Source organism: Jaculus jaculus, chromosome 1 (genome assembly GCF_020740685.1).
Source record: "Jaculus jaculus isolate mJacJac1 chromosome 1, mJacJac1.mat.Y.cur, whole genome shotgun sequence".
Lineage (NCBI taxonomy): Eukaryota > Metazoa > Chordata > Mammalia > Rodentia > Dipodidae > Jaculus > Jaculus jaculus.
Window position 1 is genome coordinate 230,488,723 of NC_059102.1, and position 18,714 is coordinate 230,507,436.

At 40.5% G+C, this 18,714-nt stretch overlaps 1 protein-coding gene across 3 annotated transcripts in view; it reads right to left on the bottom strand.

The window, feature by feature from the left end:
- The window catches only part of C1H16orf87 (chromosome 1 C16orf87 homolog), a 37,839-nt gene that overhangs the window by 12,383 nt on the left and 6,742 nt on the right, over positions 1 to 18,714 (bottom strand). For all 3 annotated transcript variants that reach the window (XM_045142200.1, XM_045142198.1, XM_045142199.1), the window contains exon 2: positions 11,370 to 11,466. In XM_045142200.1, the coding sequence (XP_044998135.1) occupies positions 11,370 to 11,466 (97 nt within the window). The remainder of the gene's footprint in view (positions 1 to 11,369; positions 11,467 to 18,714) is intronic.

The following is an 18,714-nucleotide window of genomic DNA, read 5'->3' on the forward strand; positions in this document are numbered from 1 at the left end:
AAAGGTGCTTCCTTGCAAAGCCTGCTGACCCAGGGTTCAATTCCCCAGTCACCAATCATATAAAGGCAAACAGCAGCAAGAGCCCCTATGTGCCCATACACAGGTGTATACACACACAAACACACACACACTCAGATAAATAAATAACTGAGAGTTCAAGGCCACCCTGAGACTACATAGTAGTGAATTCCAGGTCAGCCTAAGCTAGAGCAAGACTCTACCTCAAAATAAAAAGGCTGGAAAGATGGCTTAGCTGTTAAGTGCTTACCTATGAAGCCTCAGGACCCCGGTTCGAGGCTTGATTCCCCAGGACCCACGTTAGCCAGACGCGCAAGGGGGCACTCGCGTCTGGAGTTCATTTGTAGTGGCTGGAGGCCCTGGTGCGCCCATTCTCTCCCTCCCTCTCTCCCTCTCTCTCTCTCTCTCTCTGTATCTGTCTTTCTCTCTGTGTCTGTCGCTCTCAAATAAATAAATAAAAAATGAACAAACAATTAAAAAAAAACAAAGGGCTGGAGAGATGATGGCTTAACGGTTAAGCGCTTGTCTGTGAAGCCTAAGGACCCCGGTTCGAGGCTTGGTTCCCCAGGTCCCACGTTAGCCAGATGCACAAGGGGGCGCACACATCTGGAGTTCGTTTGCAGAGGCTGGAAGCCCGGGCGCGCCCATTCTCTCTCTCCCTCTATCTGTCTTTCTCTCTGTGTCTGTCGCTCTCAAATAAATAAATTAAAAATTTTTTAAAAAAAATTAAAAAAAAAAACAAAAAAACAGCGGGATGTGGTCAGCCTAGGCTAGAATGAGTTCCTATATCAAAAAGTAAAAATTAAAAAAAAAAAAACAGTAACTATAATAAACTGAAATACATCCAATATCTTTAAAGTCTCAACATGACATTTAAAATCTCAAACTATTTGGCAACTATACCAATTTATTTTTCTATACCTATCTATTTTTCCCCTATTCAAACTATACCACACTTAGTATCTGAAGAGGAGATGAAGAGAGGTTGGGCTGGAGGAATGGTTTAGTGGTTAAGGCGTTTGCCTACAAAGCCAAAGGAGCTAGTTTCAATTCCCCAGAACCCACATTAGCCAGATGCACAAGGGGGCGCACACATCTGGAGTTCGTGTACAGTGGCCAAAGGCCCTGGCATACCAATTCTCTCTCTCCCTCTTTCTCTGTCAAATAAAAATATTTTTAAAAGCTGGGAATGGTGATGCACACCTTTAATCCCAGAACTCGGGAGGCAGAGGGAGGAGGATTGTCACGAGTTCAAGGCCACCCTGAGTCTACAAAGTAAATTCCAGATCAGCCTGGGCTAGAGCAAGACCCTACCACAAAAACCAAAAAAAAAAAAAAAAAAAAAAAAGCCAGGTATGGCAGCATATACTTCTTTCTCCTAACTCTTAACTCTGTTCACTTCTTCTTGGCCTCATATTTGATTTCTGTATGGATGAATAAAAGTGATATACTCTAAGGCTTAGCAAAACTTTCTAAATAATACTAGTGTATGCTTCCTAGCATATTTTGTAAAACTATGGCTATATGTTCCCTATACCCATACGGGAAAAGCAGAAAATTCAGCAAAATTCAAATCTACATAACATACTGTACTCTCACAGCTGGAAAGCCAGAGACAGGTGGGTCGTTGGGCTTACTAGCCAGCTAGAGCCCTAATTAGAGAGCTTCGGGCCAACTAGACATTCAGAAAAAGGAGAACAGAGCCGGGTGTGGTGGCACACACCTTTAGTCCCAGAACTCAGGAGGCACAAATAGGAGGATCGCCATGAATTCAAAGCTACCCTGAGACTATATAGTGAATTACAGGTCAGCCTGGGCTAGAGGGAGACCCTATCTCAAAAGAAAAAAAAAAATGCCTTTAACCCCAGCACTCGGGAGGCAGAGGTAGAAGGATTGCCATGAGTTCAAGGCCACCCTGATACTACATAATGAATTCCAGGTCAGCCTGGGCTAGAGCAAAACCCTACCTCAGAAAAAATAAAATAAAACAAAAAACAAAAACCCAAACATTCTTGAAGAATGACCCAAGTTGTCCTCTTATCTCCGTATGTACACACACAGAAAAGACAACTAAAGCTAATAAAGAAGGAATGATTAAGTCAGAATACCATCACTTTTTAACCTACAATGAAAGAGAAAAAACTGATTAAGCAGACTTTAAGTGCCTACTGACATAAGTATTTATCAACTACCTATTAAGCAGTCATAAAAAGCTAAAGAATTGTCTCATCAACTTACATGAATAAATTAAATAAAAAAACAGGTCACTTAAGTAAAGTGTCAACCTACAGGATAAGGATACAATAGAAACAAAGGATCAAATAAGGCAGTTTTTTCAATGTATAACATGTAAAGGGCAAAAAAAGAAACAGAAACAAAAATAAAGAATAAATAAAATAGAACTAGCCAGGCATAGTGGCATATGCCTTTAATCCCAGAACTAGGGAGGCAGAGTTAGGAGGATCACTGTGAGCTCATGGCCAGTCTGGGACTACAGAGTGAGTTCTTGGTCCTCCTGGGCTAAAGTGAGACCCTATCTCAAAAAACAAAAAACAAAACAAAACAAAAAAGGACTGGAGAGATGGCTTAGTGGTTAAGGCGCTTGCCTGAGAAGCCTAAGGACCTAGGTTCAGTTCCCCAGTACCTACATAAGCCAGATCCACAAGGTGGTACATGTGTCTGGAGTCTGCAGCAACTAGAAGCCTGTTCTCTCTTGCTCTTTCTCTATGTGCCTCTTTCTCTCAAATAAATAAAATATTTAAAAATACAAAAAGCAAAAAGGAACTGAAAATGATATTGCTCATCTGAAAATGTAGCCCTTACTACTTAGAATGATCTACAAGCTCAATGCAATCTCAATCAAATACCAGTATGACATTCTTCACCAAAAAAAAAAAAAAAAAAAAAAAAAACCTGGTCAGGTATGGTGGAGCATGCCCTCAAGAAGCTGAGGTAACCAAACCATAGAGAGAGTTTGAGGACAGCCTGGGGCTACAGAGTGGGCTCTAGGTCAGGCTGAGCTAAAGTAATACTCTGCCTCAAAAAAAAAAAAAAAAAAAAATCATAAAATTCAGATAGCCAAATTAATTTTCAACACAGTACACAAACATAAATGGTAGGAAGGGCAATCTCTTGAGTGAACAAACACACACACAAAAAAAACAAAAAACAAAGCTCTCACCACAAAGGAAAAAAGAGTTTATTCTAGAGGCAAATATGAGTAGCCATGGCACAGGAACCCAGATTTAGGTTACCCCAAAGTCCATGTTCCAAAGTGGCAACAGTTTTTATAGTAACAGAACAAAGAAAATCATAAATTCAAACATTTTTCAAATATACTGGTCTAGGATTGGTGGAACGACTTAGTGGTTAAGGTCCTTGCCTGTGAAGCCTAAGGACTCAGGTTCAATTTCCCAGTAGCCACATAAGCCAGATGCACAAAGTGGTGCATGTGTCTGGAGTTCATTTGCAGTGAAACTGAAGACCCTGCTGTATCCATCTCTCTCTCCCTCCCTCCTCTCTCTCCCTCTCCCCCTCCCTCCCTCCCCCCTCTCTCATATACATATAAATAAATAAACTAAATTAAAATTAAATAAAAACTTTGAAAAATATATATACTGGTCAGGCAAGCAAGTGATGCAGGGTGGGGAAGTATCTGATATAGACTTAAGATGCTATCTGATCATGCTCTTAGCTTTTGGGTTGGTGGAAGATAGGGGCTATTTGTACATTCCAAAGGTTTTACCTAAGAGTCACAGGATGTTAGGTCATACACAAAGATGGGCAATGACTGGCTACTTAAAGAGCTAAAATGTTTAGTCCAAGATAAACTGGCTCTGGACCTGCAACATTCCACCTCCCAATAATCACTGGTGTTCCCATCAGCCTTGAATGCTTAGCACAGGCATGGCTTCTTTCTAAGAACTTTAGTTCACATTTCAATGAATGGTGCTGGGGAAACAGGAGACATCCAAAAGAATAACTCAAAATAGATCAAAGAAAAAGATATAAAACTCAGTCAGGTATGGTGGTGAACGCCTTTAATCCCAGCACTCGGGAGGCAGAGGTAGGAGGATGGCTACCTTGAGACTCCATAGTGAATTCCAGGTCAGCCTGAGCTACACTGAGACCCTACACCTCGAAAAACCAAAAAAAAATAAATAAATATACATACATACATACATACATACAACTCTGAAACTACTAGAAGAAATAGGGGAAGCATTTCAGTATACTGATCTCGGCAATAATATTTTTTAATATAAGATCCCAAAAACAAAGGTAACTAAAGCAAAATTAGGTAAATGGGATTGAATCAAACTAAAATTACTTCTTCATAACAAAGAAAATCATCAACAGAGTGAAAAGAAAACCTATAGCAAGTAGTAAAATATTTACAACATACCCCAAAAGGGATATATACTCAAACTATTCAATAGCAACAACTGACTTTTAAAAACAAGCAAATGCTCTGAATAGACATTTCTCCAAAGAAGACCTATAAATGAGCCAGGCATACTAGAACATGCCTGGAAACCTAGTACCTGGGAGGTAGAGACATAAGAACTAGTTAGTTCAAGACTTACTTCACCTAGCACTCAGGAGACAGGTAGGAGCATTGCTGTGAGTTCAACACCACCCTAAGACTACATAGTGAATTCCAGGTCAGCCTGGGCTAGTGTGAGACCCTACCTCAGAAAAACCAAAATCCTAAAAAAAAAAAAAAAAAAAAAAAAAGACTCACTTCAAACACATACTAAGTTCAAGGAGCAACATGAGACCCCATCCCACAACAGAATGAAAAATGATCAATATCACTAATCCTCAAAAACACCTAGTGAGAATGACTAGTGTAAGAACAAAAAAAGTAACAAATGCTGGGAAGAAGAAAAGAACTCATAAGCTGATGGTGGACTGAAAACCTGTATAGCCACTATGTAAAATACTATGGAGGTCTCTACCATATATGATCCAGCAACCCCATTACTGGGTGCATATCCAAAGCAAATGAAGTCAATATATCAATTAACAAGTTGTTTGTATGCCCAGTTTATTGAAGTACTAAGATAATAGAGAATAAAAATATCTTGTAATCAACCCAGATGTCCAATAGATAAACTGATAAAATGTGGTATGTGTAATGGAATATTCATGCATTAAAAAATGATCTCCTGGGCTAGAGAGATGGCTTAGCGGTTAAGGCATTTGCCTGCAAAGCCAAAGGATCCCAGTTCAATTCTCCACAACCACATAAGCCAGATGCACAAGAGGGCTCATGTGTCTGGTGTGTGTTTGCAGTGGCTGGAGGCCCTGGTGTGCCCATTCTCTTCTTCTCTCTTTCTCTCTCTCAAATAAGTAAATAAAATGATCTCCTATTATTTGTAGCAGTGTGATAAAACTGGGGGGTATATGTTTATTTTCTTGTTGCTGTGACAAAATATCTTAATGAGGGAAGGGCTCATAGCTCAAGAAGGAATACAGCTGGGCATGGTGGTACATGCCTTTAGTCCCAGCACCTTGGGGGGGGCACAAGAGGCAGAGGTAGGAGGATCATTCTTCAGTTCAAGGCCACCCTGAGACTACAATAATGAATTCCAGGTCAGCATGGGCTAGAATGAGATCCTACCTCGAACCCTCCCCACATCGCCACCACAAAAAAAAAAAAAAAAAAAGAAGGGATACAATCTATTACAGTGGGGAAGGCATGGTAATTACCATCAGGTAGGGGTTAGAAAGGTGGGTTTGTGGTTAAAGGAACTTGCTTACAAAGCCTGATGGCCCAGGTTCAATTCCCCAGTACCCATATAAAGGCATATACACAGTGATACATGCATCTGAAGTTCATTTACAGTAGCAGAAGTCCCTGGGCACACCCATACTCCCCTTGTCTGCCTCTTTCTGTCTCTGTCTCAAATAAATAGAGTATTAAAAAATCAGGTGGCTGCTCCTACTGTGGCCATGAAAAGATAGTATAGAAGGATAGAAAGAGGATAGCTAATGAGTACCAAAATATACTTTGATAGAAGAATTTAATTCTAATGTTCTACAACATATAGTAACTACAGCCTATAATAATTTATAATCTATGTCAACATGACTATGAGTATGAAGATTTTTAAAACAGAAATGATAAATGTCTATGGAAATGTAAATGCCAATAAACATGGTCATATGTCTCACACAAAATGCAAATTATGCTGCAACTCAAAAACATTTACAACCACTATCACTTACATTTTTAAAATATATACTCTTAAATTATCTATAAACTAAGGATTTCCAAAGTAACTGACTTTTAAAAAATTTTTAATAAATTTAATTATAAATGACATTCAAGAATAGCTTCTCCTCTTATTTTATAAGCAAAATCTATACTCTAGGTTACAAGTCTACATAATGTGGTCTGTGCCTGGAAACTCATTTTTCACTCTCTTCCTCTTAACTATCAACAACCACCACACTGGTCATTTATGCTCCAAAAAGCAAGAAACTGTTTTGAGACAAAGTCTCACTATTTAGCCTAGGGTAACCTCCTGGCTCTACCAACTGAGTATTGAGATTATTGAAGTGCATATCACAACTGACTTAAAATCTTAATATACATAAGCTTCAGCCTTCTTTCATCTACTATTTTTTTTAAATTTTTATTTATTTATTTATTTGAGAGCGACAGACACAGAGAGAAGGACAGATAGAGGGAGAGAGAGAGAATGGGCGTGCCAGGGCTTCCAGCCTCTGCAAACGAACTCCAGATGCGTGCACCCCCTTGTGCATCTGGCTAACGTGGGACCTGGGGAACCGAGCCTCAAACCGGGGTCCTTAGGCTTCACAGGCAAGCGCTTAACCGCTAAGCCATCTCTCCAGCCCTCATTCACTATTTTTATCTGTCAATAATATTCAGTTCCTGTTTCTAGCTTTCTGTGAGCAAACTAAAGACAATGATACACTTTAACAGGATAAATTTTATGGAATATAAATTGTATTACAATAACGTTTTTTGAATTTTTTTCCTAAAGGAAAAAATAATTATGTTCTGTTCCCTGATCTTCTCATAGCCATCTCCTTCTTCCTAGTCAGACTGGGCTTAAATGCCATGTCCTTAGATTCTGGAATCCATAGCAGCCTCCAGTCACATGCTAGGATTATACCTTCTTTTCATTTCCTACAAAGCATTTATTATCAAGTGACTATTTTCCCTATCTGTTCACAGTGCACCTCACATGCTTGTGAGTGTAAACTTCATAGCAGTGAACCTGCTTGACAAGAGATTCATTGCTTTATGTCCAAGGTGCACAGCTTATAGTAGGTACTCAATATTAAGACTTGTAATCAACCTTTCATTTTTAACTCACTGTACAAAGATCTGCTTTTATCAAATAACAAGTAACTTAATTTTTTGATTTGTTGTTTTACAAGGTGGGGTTTTACTATAGCTCAAGCTGACCTGGAATTCACTACATAGTCTCAGGCTGGCCTCGATTTCACAGCGATCCTCCTACATCTGCCTCCCCAGAGCTGGGATTAAAGGCGTGAAATAGGGAGCTGGAGAGATGGCTTAGTTCGATTCTCCAGGACCAACGTATGCCAGATGCACAAGGGGGTGCATGCATCTGGAGTTTGTTTGCAGTGGCTGGAGGCCCTGGTGCACCCACTGTATGTCTCTGTCTGTCTCTCTCTTCTCTCTCTCTCTCTCTCTCTCTCTTAAATAAATACATAAAATATTTTTTTTTAAAGGTGTGCACTACCACACCCAGCAAAATTTTATCTTCTAATAAGCATAACTACTGAATAAATCCAATTTGTCTACATTAAAAGAAAAGAAACAAGCCCAAGCAAAATTATTTTTTGAATATTCTCAAGCAGAGAATTGTGAGATATCCAATAAAAATTGCATTAGGGAGCTGGAGCGATGACTCAGCAGTTAAGGCACATGCCTGCAAAGGCAAAAGACCCAGGTTCTAGTCCCCAATGGCCACGTAAAGCCAGATGCATAAGGTGGTGCATAAGTCTGGAATTCATTTGCAGAATCTAGAGGCCCTGGCACTCCTAGTCTCTCTCTCTCTCTCTAATAAATTAAATATAAAAACATTGCATTAGAGGCTGGGAAGATAGCTCAGCACTTAAGACACTTGCTTATAAAGCTTGCAGGCTCAGGTTCAATTTCCAAGCCATACATGTAAGCCGGACACAAAAAGTAGGGCAAGTGTCTAGTGTTCATTTGCAGCATCAAGAGGCCCTGGAACGAGAATGCATGTGCATACACATGCAAATATATACATACATACACACAGAAATAAACATTTTTTTAAAATTCCATTAGGGAGCTTCTCTTTTAAGATGGCAATGACCTTGGGATGACTGGAAAGGCAACATGAAAAGAAGTGACAGAGGAGTTCTCAGCATTCAAACATCTCTATCACACCTTCCAAAGCTCAGGGTCCATTGTGGAAGAGGCGGCGGAAAGAATGTAAAAGCCAGACTTCTGTAGGAATCCTTACAATATGCTCCTCCAGACACAAAATGGCCTGGATATCCATGACTTCACAGTACCTGGCACTACCTACACAAGACCATCAAATTGGAGGAAAGGATAATGACATCAAAATAAAAGAGAGAGTGATTGAGAGGGAAAAGGGGATATGATGGACAGTTGAGTTGCAAAGAGTAAAGTAGGGGAGGGAGTGCCATGGTTTATTGTCTATAATTATGGAAGTTGTCAATATAAAATAAAAGAGGGCTGGAGAGATGGCTTAGCGGTTAAGCGCCTGCCTGTGAAGTCTAAGGACCTCAGTTCGAGGCTCGATTCCCCAGGACCCATGTTAGCCAGATGCACAAGGGGGCACACACATCTGGAGTTTGTTTGCAGTGGCTGGAGACCCTGGTGCACCCATTCTCTCTCTCTCTTTCTCTGTCTGTCGCTCTCAAACAAATTAATTAAAATAAACAATAAAAAATAAAAATACTTTAAAAAATAATGAATAAAAAAATAAAAGAAAGTGCTGGAGGGATAGCTTAAAGGTTAAGGCATTTGCCTTAAAAGCCAAAGGACCCAGGTTCGATTCCCCAGGAACCCCGTTAGCCAGATGCACAAGGGGGCGCACGCATCTGGAGTTTGTTTGCAGTGGCTGAGGCCCTGGAGCACCCATTCATTCTCTCTCTCCTCCTCTTTCTCTGTCAAATAAATAAATAAAAATAAAATATTTTAAAAACAAAGAAAGAAAAGAAAAAATTGTATTAGGGGCTGGAGAGATGGCTAAGCATTTAAGGTACTTACAAAGCCAATGATCTGGGTTTGATTCCTCAGTACCCACATAAAACTGGATGCACAAAATGGAGCATGCATCTGGAGTTTGTTTGCTGCAGCTAGAGGCCCCAGAGCACCAATCTCTCTCCTTCTCTCTCTCTCATCCTCCCTTCCTCCTTGCAAATAAATAATTTTTTAAAAGACATTGTGTTAATATCAAATCAAGTTATAGTTCTCCAGTTATTAGTTTGAAACAAAAACTTTAGCCAGGCATGGTGGCACACACCTTTAATTCTAGCACTCGGGAGGCAGAGGTAGAAGGATCGCCATGAGTTCAAGGCCACCCTGAACTAGAGTGAGACCCTACCTCAGAGAACCAAAAAACTTTAAGTTATTAAAAACTTCACTAATATTGTGAAAGGGATCAAAAATATGAAAACAATTATCTACCAGCCAATATAGCCACACAAAAAAAAATTATTAAGCAATAAAAAGGAAGAACTGAGCAGGCCACGGTGGCACACGGCTTTAATCCCAGCACTTGGGAGGCAGAGGTAGGCGGTTCATTGAGTTTGAGGCCAACCTGTGACTACATAGTGAATTCCAGGTCAGCCTGGACTAGTGAGACCCTGCCTCGAAGAAAAAAAAGAAAAATAAAGGAATGAACTGAATCTTAAATAATTGTGCTCAGTGATGGGCTGGAGTGATGGCTTAGTGGTTAAGCACTTGCCTGTGAGGCCTAAGGACCCCGGTGCAAGGCTCCATTCCCCAGGACCCATGTTAGCCAGATGCACAAGGGGGCACATCCATCTAGAGTTCATCTGTAGCAGCTGGAGGCCCTGGCGCGCCCATTCTCCCTCTGTATCTGCCTCTTTCTCTGTCTGTCACTCTCAAATAAATAAAAATCATAAACAAAAAATTTTTAAGAAATAATTGTGCTCAGTGAAAGAAGCCAGGCAAAAGGAGCATCTCACATACTACATGCATGATTTCACTTAAACAAATAATAACAAAAAACAATAGTGGGAAATAAGGTGAAGTCTGGTGATTGGTTAGCATATCTATACACCAAAATTTAACAATCTGGAGCTAGACATGGTGGCTCATGCTTATAATCCCAGCAAGCTGAGGTAGGATCACCATGAGCTGGAGGCCAACCCAGACTACAGAGTGAGTTCCAGGTCAACCTGGACTCAAGTTAGATCCTGTCTCAAAAAACATAAAAAAAGACTGTGCATGTTCAGCTCTAAATGAGACATCTCTATCACACCTGCCAAGGCTCAAGGACCTTGTAGAAAAGGTGGTGCTTGCAGGAGAGGTGGTAGAAATATGCAAGAGCCAAAAGAAGGGACAGAGTGCTTTGCAATATAATCTTCCACAAAGGGGCTGCAGTATTCATGACTTAACAATGGCTAACACTACCCTATACATATCTAGATAAAAGGAGGAGAAAAATGATGACATCAAAATCGAAGAAAGCCTAGTTGGAAAGAAGGCATTCAGTAGGAGTGGGATTCAGGAGGGGGAGAAGGAAGGGTGGAGAGGGAATATTCATATGTACAGATATGTTAATAAATAATTTTTTAAACCCACAAATATAGCTTAATAATATGTACATTTAAAAAATTTGAAATTTACTTAATGTTAACTATCATAATTATTATTAAGCCATTCTAATGTTTTAAAGAAAATTTTAAATAGATAAAAATTTTTAAAAACTGCCAGGCGTGGTGACACAAGCCTTTAATCCCAGCACTCAAGAGGTAGAGGTAGGAGGATTACTGTGAGTTCAAGGTCATCATAGTGAACTCCAGGTCAGCCTGTGCTAGAGTGAGACCTTATCTCGAAAAAAAAAAAAAAAAAATTTTTTAATCATTACAAACTTTATCAACTTTTAAGGGAGTCAACATTAAATGAAATGAACCAACATCACAAGCTGATTTTCAAGAGCTATTTTTTTTTTGTTGTTTTGGGTTTGCATTATGGCTTTAGTGTGTGTGTGTTGTTGTTGATGATGATTACAGGGGTAAAACCCACAGCTTCAAAGAACTAAGCAACTGAAATTTCTACATCAAAAATCTACAAATGTTAAAACTTTCACAATTACCTGCAGAAGGTGTTGATTTCTCTGAATGTTTTGCATTTAAAAGTTTTCTGCTAATAAATATGTAACCACAAGGACATGATTTACATGCAACAGGAACCTGCAAGAAAAAAAAAAGGAAAAAATGTATTACTTTTTCCATTGTTAAATTTCTCCTCCTCAAATTGAGAAATAAGAACTGGCTAAAAGCCGGGTATGGTGGTGCACGCCTTTATTTAATCCCAGCACTTGGGAAGCAGAGGTAGGAAGATCACCCTGAGTTCAAGGCCACCCTGAGACAACATACTGAATTCCAGGTCAGCCTGGGCTAGACTGAGACTTTGCCCCTCCAAAAAAAAAAAAAGAACTGGGCTGGAGAGATGGTTTAGCAGTTAAGGCATTTGCCTTAGCTAACAGGATAAGGATGAGGGGAAATACATAGGATAAAAGGTAACATTTTCAGACTGAAAAGATGGCTCAGCAGTGAAGTGCACTTCCTGAACAAGCATGGGGTCCTGACGGGAGTTTGAGACTACCTGAGTTCAAATCTCCAGAACCTGGGCTCTGAAGATGGCTCAGCTGGCTAAAGGGATTTGATTGCTTGTGTGCAAAGCCTGCCAGCCTACAACTGGTTCCCAAGTACACATGTAAAGCCAGACCACAAAAGTGGTACATGTACCTGGCATTCAATTGCAGTAGCAAGAAGCCTTGGTGTGTGCACAGTCACACAAATAAATAATTTTTAAAAATCTTCAGGCCAGGTGTGGTGGTGCACGTCTTTAATCCCACCACTCAGGAGGCAGAAGGCAGAAATAGGAGGATAGCTGTGAATTCAAGCCACACTGAGACTACATAGGAAATTCCAGGTCAGCCTGGGCTAAAATGAGACCCTACCTCAAAAAAACAAAACACAATAAAAATTTTCAGAGCCTATGTCAAACAGCAGGGTGAGGCCATGCATACCTGTAACCCCAGTTCTACAGGGGAGCAGAGAGCCCACAATCTTCAGAGCCCAGCAAGCTCCAGAATCAGAAAGATGAAGCAGGACATCTGATATTCCACTCTGGCCACTGCAACAAGTAACCCCACTGCAGGTGAGCATATGGGGTGCCAAAAGGGCACACATATAGGCATATAACATACACACATCCTGCAAACACCACACACACCACGTTATACCACATGAACACACATAAACAATTTTTAAATTAAAAATAAAAAACTGGTGCTGGAGAGACTGCTCAGTGTTAAGGTACTCGCCTGCAAAGCCGAACAACCCAGGTTTGATTCCCCAGTACCCACATAAGACAAGATGCACAAAGTAGTGCATGCATCTGAAGTTCATTTGAGGCAGCTGATGGCCCTGGTGCATGCCCATTCTCTCCCTCCCTCCCCCTCTCCCCCTTTCTCTCTTCATTCTAACTCTTTCTGCTTGCAAATAAATAAAAATAATATTTAAAAATTAAAAATAAAACAGTAATATTTCTGAAAATATTACCTTGATGCAATTTGTAAGAAACTGGAAAAAGGAGAGTGGTGAAGTAATGCCAGCATAAGATTATTAGGACCTAAATGGAATACTGGGAATGGCAATGGAAAAAAGGTATGTTTCAGACAGGAAAAACAAGACTTGGGCCAAACTGACTACAACTGGTTATAAAGTGGGTAGAAGCATTAGGGGAAGACAGTATTACTCCCTGACAAAGGAATACTTGTGAAGGGCAAGTATAGTATAAATAACAACAGCAACAAAATGTAGGAGTTGAAACATAAGACCACAGACACAACTCCACAAAAGGCTCACACTTAAGTCCTTCAAGTTTCTTTTTTCCCTTTCCCTTTTTTACTTATTTACTTATTGGTTTTTCAAAGTACTATCTCATTCTAGCCCAGGATTCACCTAGGATTCACTATGTAGTGTCATGCTGGCCACAAACTCACAGCAATCTTACCTCTGCTTCTAGTGCTGAGATTAAAGGCATGCACCACCACGCCCAGGAGAGAGAGAGCAAGAGAGAAAAATAAATACATAAATAAAATATTAAAAAATATTTTTTAAAAAGTGATTTTAGGCTGCATTGTTTGAAGAGTAAAACTTTTTAAAATGCTACAAAATTATTTTGGTTCTAAATTATTTCATTGATTTTTTAAAAATTCTCTAATATAATCATATTACAGAAAACTCCTTTACATGAGGCCTGTACTATAAATTTCACTTTCTGAAGCTCCAGTTAGTTACTTCCAGGTCAACAAGAAGAGTAAACACAAGCTGACCGTGGTCCCACACACCTTTAATCCCAGCACTCAGGAGGCAGAGGTAGGAGGATCGCCAACAGTTCGAGGCCACTCTGAGACTACATAATGAATTCCAGGTCACCCTGAGCTAGAGTAAAACCTTACCTCAAAAAAAAGAAAAGAGTAAACACAATACCACATAAAATAGGGTTTGGTACTACAATATAGATTTTTTTGTTTTCAAAGTAGGGTTTTATTCTAGCCCAGGCTGACCTAGAATTTACTCTGTAGTCTCAGGGTAGCCTCAAACTCATAGCAATCCTCCTACATTGGTCTCCCAAAAGCTGGGATTAAAGGCAGGCACCACTATAACTATGTGTGGCCCACTATAGACCTTTTATCTGCAACAAGTAAAAGAAAACTATGAGGATTCTCTCTCTCTCCCCCTCTCTTTCTCTCTCTCTCTCTCACCATATATATATATTTTTTCTTTTTTTTTGAGGTAGGGACTTGCTCTAGCTCAAGCTGACCTGGACTTCACTAGTCTCAGGGTGGCCTTGAACTCACAGTGATCCTCTTCTCTCTGCCTCCTGAGTGTTGGGATTAAAGGTATGCACCACCATACCTGGTTTAGGACTCTTTACTACTAAGAGAAACAGTTACCTACAGCACACACATGTTCTCTCTTTTTTCTTTTTTTAATTAATTAATTTATTTATTTATTGGTTTTTTTGAAGTAAGGTCTTGCTCTAGCTCAGGCTGACCTAGAATTCAGTATATAGTCTCAGGCTGGCCTTGAACTCACTCAAGTGATCCTCCTACCTCTACCTCCCGAGTCCTGAAATTAAAGGTATGCACCACCATGCCCAGCAGCACACACATTTCAATGTCACACATAAGTCTCTATACATGGCTGTGCATGGTGGAGCACACCTTTAGTCTCAATACTCTGGAGGCTAAGATAAGAGGACTGCCTTGAGTTCAAGGACAGCCTAAGGCTACAGTGAAACCTTGTCATGGAAAAAATAATAATAATACTTCAGTTACGACATCCACTGAGACTATAGAGAAAGAAATCCCAGAACAGAATTTATAAGAACCATTAGAGATACACTCCTGGAAAAGGCTCACAAGAATACAGACTGCTGATTGAAATGAGGAAAGGGATAAAGATGTGACAGAGGGATTCGGGGAAGGGATAGAAATAATGAAGAAAAAAACCTGGTAATGGAAGTGGAAAAACATAGCATGTCAGATGAAAAGCTCTGTGGAAAGTTGTACTGACTTAATGAATTAAGATGAGGACCTACTACCTAAGCAGATGGGCAAGGTGGAATAACTGGAACATTCTATAATGGACAAAGATAATTAATAAAAGGGTGTGAGTAGAACTTTCAAGATATTTGGGACACTATGGAATAATTAAATTTAAAAATCTTGGGCATAAAAGAAAATTAAAAGTTACATTATATTGGTCAGGTGTGGTGGTGCATGACTTTAATCCCAGCACTGAGGAGGCAGAGGAAGGAGGAATGCTATGAGTTTGAGGCAAGCCCGGGAATACAGACTTACAGAGTGAGTTCCAGGTCACCTGGGCTAGCATGCAACCCTACATTTAAAAAAAAGGGGGGGGGCCAGGTGTGGTGGTGCATGCCTGTAATCCCAGCACTCAGGAGGCAGAAGTAGGATCGGATCATCATGAGTTCAAGACCACCCTGAGGCTACATAGCGAATGTCAGCCTGGGCTACAGTGAAACCCTACCTTGACAAATAAAACAAAACAAAACAAGTTACATTATAAAGGAATAGAAAATATCTCAATGAAATCATAGTAGTAAAGTTCCCTAAATAAGGTAAAGAACATCAAAAAGACCAGACCAGAAAAGAGCATGCCTTTGTCATGCCATGATTAAACCACTAAGTATTCAGAACAAAGAAAGTATATTGAAAGCGAGAGAAACACCAAGTCACATATAAAGGCATGACCATCAGAAGAACAGCAGCATATTTTTGAACAGAAACTTTCAAAGCTAGGAGGACTTAAAATGTCCATTTCAAGTTCTGAAAGATGACAACTGTTAACCTAGTCTCCAATATTGAGTAAAGCTGCCCATCATAAGTAGAGAAAGGGAAACTTCCCATAATCAAAACAGAACTAAGAACCAAGGAATTTATGAGCATTAAGCCAGCTACAGAAGATACTCTAAGGAGTTACCTGGCCTGGGAAGACAAACACATCCATTAGGTCACATTATGACTGAGCAATACTAAAGAAAGAGAGGACTATGAAAACCCCAAACCTACTATTCCCAATTCAAAAGACACAGGCTAGCTTACTGAATTAAGGGCAGGATTCACCGATAGCTGTTGTCTCTAAGAAAACTACCTCACAATAAGACAGATGCTACTTTGGGGTGAAAGGGTAAAAAAACATTTTCACACAAATCAGAAAAGAAAACAAGAAGGTGTTACTATTTTAATATCTGACAAAATCAACTTTAAACTAAAACTACTCAAGAGAGATTAAGAGGGCCCCTTCATATTGAAGAAGGGCACAGTCCACCACGAGGACATTATAATTCTAAGCATATAACGACAGGGCATCCAATTTCATAAAACAAATACTACACTATTAGAAGAGAAGTTAACCCTAGCATAGTAATAGTGCAGTAACCTACTTTCACCAATTAATAGATCGACCAGGCAAAAAAAATAGAGAAACATCTGAATTGAGTAACAATGACCAACTGGACTTAACAGACATCTCCAGAACATTTCACACAAACACTGCAGAATACACATTCTTCTCAATTACCCATGTAATTTTCTCTAAAATAGATCACCTATTAGGACATAAAGCAAGACTTTTTAAAAATATTACTTGTTTATTTAAGAGAGAAAAAAAATGAGAGAGGCAGAGAGAGAGAGAGAGAGAGAGAGAGAGAGAATGGGCACGCCAGGGCCTCCAGCCACCACAAATGAACTCCAGACACATGTGCTCCATGTGCACCTGGCTTACGTGGGTTCTGGGGAGTCAAAACTGGGTCCCTAGGCTTTGCAGGCAAGCACCTCAACTGCCAAGCCATCTCCCCAGCCCCAAAGCAAGTCTTAATATAGGAAAATTGAAAGAGTCCCTTGTGTTACATGGACCACAAGGTAATAAAACTAGAAATCAAGGCCAAGCATGGTGGTACACTTTTTTTGGGGGGGAGGGGTTCAAGGTAGTGTCTCACTCTGGCCCAGGTTGACCTGGAATTAACTATGTAGTCTCAGGTGGCCCCCAACTCATGGCAATCCTCCTACCTCTACCTCCCGAGTGCTGGGTGGGTAGGAGGACTGCCATGAATTCAAGACCAGCTACAGTGAGAACCTGCCTCAAAAAAGAAAAAAAAAAAAAGTGGAAGGAGCTGGACACAGTGGCTCATGCCTTTAATCCCAGCCCTCGAGAAGCAAAGGTAGGAGGAATGCCATGAGTTCTAAGCCACCCTAAGACTACACAGTGAATTCCAGGTCAGCCTGGGCTAGCATGGAACTCTACCTAAAAAAAACAAAAAAAAAGTTGGAGAGGGGTCTTGAGAGATGGCTCAGCACTTAAAGGCACTTCCTTACAAAGCCTGCCTGCCTAGGTGTGATTCCCCAGCACTCATGTAAAGACAGACACAATGCAGCACATGCATCTAGAGTTCATCTGCAGTGGCAAGAGACTCTGGCATGTGCACACACACACTAAGGCTAATATTAAAAAACCCAAAATGGCCTGGAGAGATGTCTTAGTGGCTAAGACCTTGGCCTAAAAAGCCTAAGGACCCAGGTTCGATCCCCCAGGACCCACTTTAGCCAGATACACAAGGGGGCACATGCATCTGGAGTTTGTGTGCAGAGGCTAGAAGCCCTGGTGGGTCCATTCTCTCCCACCACCGACTGTAATAAATAAAAATAAAATCTTTTAAAATTTTTTTTAAAAAACTAAGGCTGGGAGTGGTGGCACAAGCCTTTAATCCCAGCACTTGGGAGGCAGAGGTAGGAGGATTGCCCTGAGTTCGAGGCTAGTCTGAGACTACATAGTGAATTCCAGGCCAGCCTGGACCAGAATAAGACCCTACCTCAAAAGGAAGGAAGGCAGGGAGGGAGGGAGGGAGGGAGGGAGGGAGGGAGGGAGGGAGGGAAAGAAAAGGAAAGAAAAGAAAAGAAAAGAAAAGAAAAGAAAAGAAAAGAAAAGGAAAGAAAAGAAAAGAAAAAATCTGAAATAGGGGAGGAGAAAAAGAAAAAAAGAAAGCAACTTTTCTCCTACATCAAAACCATAGAGCTGGGCTGGAGAGATGGCCTAGCGGTTAAGCGCTTGCCTGTGAAGCCTCAGGAACCTGGTTCGAGGCTCAATTCCCCAGGACCCACGTTAGCCAGATGCACAAGGGGGCGCACGCATCTGGAGTTCATTTACAGAAGCGGGAAGCTCTGGCGCGCCCATTCTCTCTCTCTCTCTCTTTCTCTCTCTCTCTCTGCCCTCCTCTCTGTCGCTCTCAAATAAAAAAAAAAGAAATAAAAAATAATTTAAAAAAAGCTGGGGATGGAGAGATAGCTTAGCAGTTAAGGTACTTGCCAGCAAAGCCAAAGGACCCAGGTTCAAATCCTGAGTACCTATGTAAAGGCAGATACACAAGGTGATGCAATGCATCTAGAGTTCATTTGCGTGGCTAGAGATTCTGGCATGCCTATTCTCTCTTTTTACTTGCCTCTTTTCTCTCTCTCAAATTTATAATTTTTAAAAAAAGGGAAAAAAAGAGCCAGGCATCAGGAGGCAGAGACAGGAGGAATACTGTGAGTTCAGTCCACCCTAATGCTACATAGTGAATCCATGTCAGCTTGGCTAGAGCAAGACCCTACCTCAAAAAAAAAAAAAAAAAAAAAACAGGGGCTAGAGAGGTGGCTTAGCTGCTAAGGCACTTGCCTGTGAAGCCAAAGAACCTAGGTTCAATTCCCCAGAACCCATATAAGCCAGATGCACAACATGGCACATATGTCTGGAGTTCATGTGCAGTGGCTACAGGCCCTGGCATGCTCATTCTCCCTCACCCCTCTCTCTCTAATAAATAAGAATAAAAACTTAAAAATAAAGCTAGCACTCAGGAGGCAAAAG